Source organism: Nanorana parkeri, unplaced genomic scaffold (genome assembly GCF_000935625.1).
Source record: "Nanorana parkeri isolate BGI_ZX_2015 unplaced genomic scaffold, ASM93562v1 scaffold1316, whole genome shotgun sequence".
Classification (NCBI taxonomy): Eukaryota; Metazoa; Chordata; class Amphibia; order Anura; family Dicroglossidae; genus Nanorana; species Nanorana parkeri.
The window spans coordinates 19169-26515 of record NW_017307584.1 but is presented as its reverse complement, the minus strand read 5'-3'; the positions used below and the strand labels follow the sequence as shown (position 1 = coordinate 26515).

Sequence of the window (7347 nt, the reverse complement as noted above, 5' to 3'; positions counted from 1 at the left end):
ATGGATTTCACTCACAGTACTGTGTATGTTCGCCCATAGAGCAAAGTAGGAGGATCGGAGTGGTTTTACTATGGATATAAATTAATTTCGGCTTGATATGCAGATAGTTCAGGAGATCTCTAGCCTCATCTCGGCTTTTACTCCCAGCCGCAGATATATGCCTTTGCTGAACACATGCTTATCTGTAGTGGTGATTTTCTCCAAGATGGAAAGAAGATCTTAGCGACCTGCTAATATCTTCTTTCCATCTTGGAGAAAACCACCACTACAGATAAGCATGTGTTCAGCAAAGGCATATATCTGCGGCTGGGAATAAAAGCCGAGATGAGGCTAGAGATCTCCTGAAAGATCTGCATATCAAGCCGAAATTAATTTATATCCATAGTAAAACCACTCCGATCCTCCTACTTTGATCTATGGGCGAACATACACAGTACTGTGAGTGAAATCCATTTTTTCTACACGAATGATATATATTTTTTCATGTTGACTGTTTCTTTTTGCATTTTTCCATACACGTGTATGACGACATCTGACATCACCTTTCCAATCTTTGGGAATCCAATCCTTATATCTTCATAAAGTGGAGGTTTTCAGGGTGTGCCCTCTAACCAATGTTTATCCACACGCATGTTTTCTTATTTATCAGCCGTATGCAGCCACTTATATGTTTGTTGATGTTTTTTGATATGGATTTTTTTATATATGTGCAATTTTAATATATATTTAATAAATAATTTTCTACGACTAATATAAAGTGTATGGTCAAAAATTTTGAAAACATTTTGAAACAGTGGTGGGATCTCCTTTTTCAGGGAAAAATCGTTTTTGTTAACAAATCAATAGGGGGCCCTCCATTATAAACAAATCAAAGTTTTATTGATAATTTATACATATTTCAAACCTTCCCACCCCACAGTTTATATTACAGATAGATTGGATAATTAGGATCTTACTATGAATAGACAGTATGCATTACTATCCATGTTGCCCCCGAAAATAAGACCTAGTACTATTTTGGGGAATTGCTAAAATATAAGACCTACCCCAAAAATAAGACCTAGTGGTGACCATTCCCAGGGCCGGTGGTGGCATAAGGGGGAACTTGAAGAGCCGCGGGAGAGGCGGGAGAGAATCAGCGAGGCCAACGAAGCCAGCGCTAGAGGAAGCGAGGCGGCACCGGAGGGAGCAGAGACGCATAAGCTGATGCTTCCTCTATAGCGCCGCCTCCTGTCACAGGCGGAGTCATACCAGATGTGCTCCGCCTGTGAGGAATTGATAGTGAAAGCGCGCTTCGCTCATTCTGGCCAGTGATTGGTTAGCAAATTGCTCTTGGAAAGCTACGGCACCCACGATTGCCCTGATCACCATATTTGTGTACATATATATATGTAGACTTTTCTAAATGAATGAGTGCGGATTGTTGTACATTAAAAAAAAAAAATAAGACCTACCCCGAAAATAAGACCTAGTGTGTTTTTGTGAACCCCCAAAAATATAAGACAGTGTCTTATTTTCGGGGGAAACACGGTAGCTATTAATAGCCAATACACTATTGTCTGGCAAATGATAATATCAAAAGGTTATAAAAGAATGCACAGCTGAAGAATGCATTAAACAACGCAGTAATAACTTTGCAAATGTAGCAGCATTAGTATTCCAGGCCCTGGAGACAAGACCTTCTGAGGGTCAACACAAAATGGATATAACTGTTGGAACATGGTGTACCTTTCACCTTGATCATGGCACTGGTGGTTTTGGAGGCTGCCGTTCCCTCTGCTTTGCACGTGTAGTTGCCCATGTCGCCCACCGTTGCCACCCGAGAAAAAAACAACTGCTCTGAGGTGGAAGATTTTAGGATTTGGTTGCCCTTTTGTAAGGTGATGGTCACTTCCTTGGAACTTATGTGGGACATCTGAACGGTGCACGTCACCTGCATGTCTTGCCCTTCTGTAAAATTGTTTGATGGATGGACTCTGATAGTTGGCGTGCCAAACGGCTCTGTAGGAAGTCCCAAAAACACATGGTGTGAAGGTGCGATCACAGCTATTGTACTGTAGATGTTGTTAAGACACAGAACAAGGAATTATAGTGTGGATCGAAGTCCATGAGCAGGACTATGCTGATCAGGGCTAAACATTATCATTTATATTATGTCTTGCAATTGAAACACTATATTTAGGATCACACGGATCTATTAAACCAAAAAAGGGCTTTTTATTTTCTCTCTAACGTTGGTTCTTTTCACCACCAAGGGTCCCAAATATGAACCTCAGCCAAGCAATGAGAGCCGACATTGGTAGGACATTTCTCTTCCTGCTCTGTCTGACACCCAACACCTGGACAGGAAGTGGTGGTTTGTACAGCAGAAACATTCTACAGAAGTTCCAGTGCACTCAAAAATGTATTTTTATGCGGTCTGTGGATTTTTTCATTATTTCCTCTTCTGTCTAACATGGGTGTGATGGGAGGAGACATCTCCCAAACAGGGGTGTAGACATCAATACAAAACAGAGAGTTTATTAGGGTTGCCTCCTTTTCTTCAAGAGAAATTCGAACACTCTAGCGATGTGCTGACATCTTTTTGGCGGAGAATCCTGTATTAAAAAGGGGATGTATTGCAGGGACAAGTCTATAATTTTGCCACTTTATAGATCATTGGTTCGACCTCATCTGGAGTACGCGGTCCAGTTCTGGTCACCAGTACTAAGAAAAGATGTCCTTGAGTTGGAAAAAGTCCAGCGGAGGGCAACCAAACTAATTAGGGGTATGGAGGACCAGAGCTACGAGACAAGGCTACTAAATTTAAACATGTTCACATTGGAGGTGAGGAGATTAAGGGGGGATATGATTTCCATGTACAAAATGTTCAATGGTGGTAGCAACATTAGCGATAAACTGTTTAAAATTAACTCCGTTACAAAAACTAGAGGCCACCACCTAAAATTGGTGGAAAAAAAATTCCAGCACAAGGGGCGAAGGGGGTTCTTCACAGTAAGATCAGTTAGGGTCTGGAACTCACTGCCACAGGCGGTGATTTCAGCAAATAATGTGGAATTGTTCAAGAAACTTTTGGACGATTTCTTAAGGGACCGTAATATACAGGGGTACAGGTAATATACAGGGGTACAGGTACTCCTAGAATGAGATCCTAATAGGTTGGACTTGATGGACTAATGTCTTTATTCAACCTCAAATACTATGTAACTATGTAACTATGTAACTATGAATGAGTTGCGGCTTATTCATATGTAAATAGCGCCGCCCATTCATATGTAAATATCACAGTCAAGACTATTTTCAGTGGGGGGCCAGTAGCCCCTATCTTAATTTTGGTTGCCCCTGTCTGCCTGACATCTTGTGTCCGGGTTTTGGCTGCCATGGAACCCGGACACAGCATTCAAGACCCGGACTGTCCGGGTGAATCCTGGACAGGTGGCAACCCTAGAGTTTACCCATTGCACAGCCCAATAAAAATGTTAAAAAAAAAGTATTAGCTATTCATTGATTTGGAGTGCTGAGCCTGGGAAGGGTCAGGCCACCTAAAATGGATATGTTTATGTTGCCCAAGTACCAGCAGGTGGACCCCCACTACCTTCTACAGACTACAGCTTTAAGATCTGTACACCTTAAAGGAGAACTATGGGGTTAGGGCTTTTTCCCCATAGTTCTCCCAAGGGTAACAAAACAACTAGCATCCTCCCGTTACTCAAAGCTCAGTATATAGGGAGCTACAGCTCGCGGTATACTGAGACGCCGCAGCTGAAACGGATCCCGACAACTATGTCTGGATCCACCCAGCTGCGTGAGTGACAGCTGACTCTGCCTATCTAGAGGCAGAGCCAGCTGTACCCGCCCCCTCCCCCGTCCGTTCCGCCAGTCAGCGCTGGAGGATCGGAGCGGGGAGGGGGAATCCAGTCCCTCCCCTGTCACTGCTCTCTGCCGGCACAGGATCGAGAAGTGAGCGAGCCGACGTGTGACAGTTTCATTGTCACAGGTCGGCACGAACTATGAGGATGAGTGCAAATCACCCCCCCTCATAGTTCTCCTTTAATGTCTAGTTTGGTTTACGTTAAAGCGAGGACTGGTGGCACTGAAGATTCCAAAGGACCTAAGCCATGGTTGTACCCTCTAGATGCCAACCCATACATGAACAACGAGATTCGGGTAGATGTAACCTGTAAGTTCTTCTGTAACAGATGCAGTAGAAGTAGAGGAGTACATACCCACCACGGTCACCATCTCTCTCCTGCTTGAAGGGGACTCTGGCTCATCTTGGATCATCATCCTTATGGAGCACTCAAAGTGCAGTATGCTCTCCCCTTCCTTGATCTCATATGTGGTTTCCGCATTATTCTTGTTGGACTGCTTCACTTTCGCAGCTCCCCTCTCCTTGTCGGTCTTGTAGAAGTTGAAATACATGGGGGGTTCCTCATTTGGTGCTTCACACCTGACTGTAATTTCATCTCCCTCTGAGACCTCCCTCTGTGATACTGTAATTACAGGTGCGGACAACCCTTTGAGAGACAAAAAGACAGTACAGTTTTTGAATAATTAGGTCACCTGGCACCGTTTACCTTCATGCCTGCAAAGCAAAACTGTAGAAGATGGGTAAAAAAAGGCGTGCAAAGAAATTTCAATGAATGTTGGGTGGGGGGAGGTAAAGATGGTCACCAGTGGAGGAGGGTTTGGGGGACATGGTTATTGTTTAGGGAGTTTTTTTTTGGCAAAACTCAATTAGTCAATAGGCAAGCTAAAGTCAAGGCCAATTTTGGTGGTTTGTAAAGCCCAGTTAAACCCTCAAAAACATAACAAAATATAAACAAAACTAAATCTAGAAATAATAAATCAAAGATTTATAACAACAGTACACAGTCATAAACACTACAAAAAAAGGAAAAATAAAAATAAAAAATACAAAGAACATTTAATGGATAAACCAAAACACCCTAAAGGTGGCATGTTCCCTCCTGATCACCGATGGAGGCATTGCCATGATTTGTTCCATGTTTTGAACCTAATTCGGCATGTTTCTTCCTATTCCACTGACGGAGGCATTGCCATGAGTGGTTCCATGTTATGAACCTGATTGGGCATGTTCAACCCAGTTCTACTGATGGAGGCATTGCCATGATGGATTTTATGTTGTGAACCTGATTCGGCATGTTCCCTCTGTTCTACTGATGGAGGCATTGCCATGATGGATTCTATGTTGTGAACCTGATTGGGCATGTTCCCTCTGTTCTACTGATGGAGGCATTGCCATGATGGGTTCTATGTTCTGAACCTGATTCGTTATGTTCCCTCTGTTCTACTGATGGAGGCATTGCCATGATGGGTTCTATGTTCTGAACCTGATTCGTTATGTTCCCTCTGTTCTACTGATGGAGGCATTGCCATGATGGGTTCTATGTTCTGAACCTGATTCGTTATGTTCCCCCCTCTTCTACTGATGGAGGCATTGCCATGATGGGTTCTATGTTGTGAACCTGATTGGGCATGTTCCCTCCAATTCCACTGATGGAGGCATTGCCATGACTGATTCTATGTTGTGAACCTGATTCGGCATGTTCCCTCCTGTTCCACTGATGGAGGCATTGCCATGATGGGTTCTATGTTATAAACCTGTGCAGTTGGTAGTGGCCACTGTAAGTTCAGCTTGTGTCACAGAGCAAACATGGAGCCCTCTATTAGTTGATGGTCCCCTACAAAAGCAAAGACCAGGCTGGACTTACCTGTAACCTTCACTTTTATTTCCGCACTCGTCTTATGTCTCTGATTTGTAATAATCTGACACTTGTAGAGGCCGGACCGGGACACACTGGCATTGTGGATGGTATAAATGGCCTGAGCGTTCGTGGTGGTGACGTTGTAGATGAGATTGTCGTCTTTGAGGAATTTGAATGTGCTGTTCAACTTAAAGTCAGTAGTCTTGGCTATGTCCACAAGGCACTCCAACCGCAGATTGTCGCCATTTTGTAGCATGGAGGATGGGAGAGCCTTCAGTTCAATCGTGTTGATGGTGAAGCCTAAAGAAGAAGGTTGAAACGTGAAAATCTGGCGGAAAGATTTAACACACGTAGAAGATTTATGTAAGTTTCCTTAGAAGGCTGTGAAGTCTGATGTGTCATTGGGTGTGCCAAGCTGGTGACAGCTGGGCACCACAAGTGACTGTGGGTAGATAAGGGGTTAGCAGACTATGGTGGGCCTCAAATGGTGGTTCAGTCATAAGGCGCCATCTTTGACCTTTATCCCACCACAGTACAGACGGCTTTGAGGCTGTTTTCCATTACTTGGGCTTCCCCACCAAACGCAGCCTGTGATAAATGGCGCCGTCAGCCATTACAGACTGTGCCTTGTCAGCTTCAGCGGCCGGCAACTATGGACGATGGCAAAATAGTCGCAGTGACCCGTGCTCCTACCGGCAGGCACCAGGGCAGATGAGCACCTTGAAAGCCTCAAGAATATCTAAACCAAAATTTTAAAGCAAAAATGTCCTAAATTGCAGCTTGCCAGTCCATGGATTTGGTGGCTGCATTCGTGGTCTTTTTTTTTTTTTCCAGGCCTGCTTGCCTTTATATTCACCTGGTGTGCCTGCAGGTTACACACTTCCTGTCCTGGGGTGGCAACACTCGCTGTACTGTATCTAGGGAGGAGCAGTGTTGTCACTTTAGGCTTTTCTTTTGATTTGGACTGCAAACACCTCTCTCCTTCCCTCTCTCCCTCTCTCTCCCTCCCTCTCCCTCTCTCTCCCTCTCTCTCCCTCATCTCCATAACATAGGGGGCGGTGTTTTGCATTCCACAGACGATAGCTGGAAAAGGTGGTTTTGGGGCAGCTGGGAGGTGATTTGTAGTCCATCTATGGACTGGTATGCTGCATTAGATGACATTTTTCTTCTTGGGTTTAGACTTCCTTCCCCACTGTTCCATATTCCGGAAACCTGCTGCTTATGCTGTGAGCATTATGTTTGAAATCACAGACAATGGTGCATTGTTATTAGAATTCAGATCCCTGCCATGTAACCATGATGGGCACCACTCTGGGGCAAAGGCTCAGCTCGGGTCGCCACCTTTTCTTCAAGCGTAACCCGAACACTCTAGCGCCGCGCGGAAATGAGTCGCGGCTTATTCATATGTAAATAGTGTTACCCATTCATATGTAAATATCACAGTTGAGACCATTTTCAGTGGGGGGCCAGTAGACCCTATCCTAATTTTGGTTGCCCCCTGTCTGCCTGACATCTCGTGTCCAGGTTTCTGCTGCCATGAAATCCAGACACAGCATTCAAAACCCGGACTGTCCGGGTGAATCCTGGACAGGTGGCCACCTTAGGCTCAGCGTTGCCC

The 7347-nt window shown here is 44.5% G+C and overlaps 1 protein-coding gene across 1 annotated transcript in view; it reads right to left on the bottom strand.

Moving 5' to 3' along the window:
* The window catches only part of PECAM1 (platelet and endothelial cell adhesion molecule 1), a 39452-nt gene that overhangs the window by 31424 nt on the left and 681 nt on the right, over positions 1-7347 (bottom strand). Inside the window, exons 2-4 of the mRNA XM_018569267.1 lie at positions 5736-6029; positions 4227-4517; positions 1729-2001 (exon numbers count right to left, since the gene is read on the bottom strand). Of these exons, the coding sequence (XP_018424769.1) occupies positions 1729-2001; positions 4227-4517; positions 5736-6029 (858 nt within the window). The remainder of the gene's footprint in view (positions 1-1728; positions 2002-4226; positions 4518-5735; positions 6030-7347) is intronic.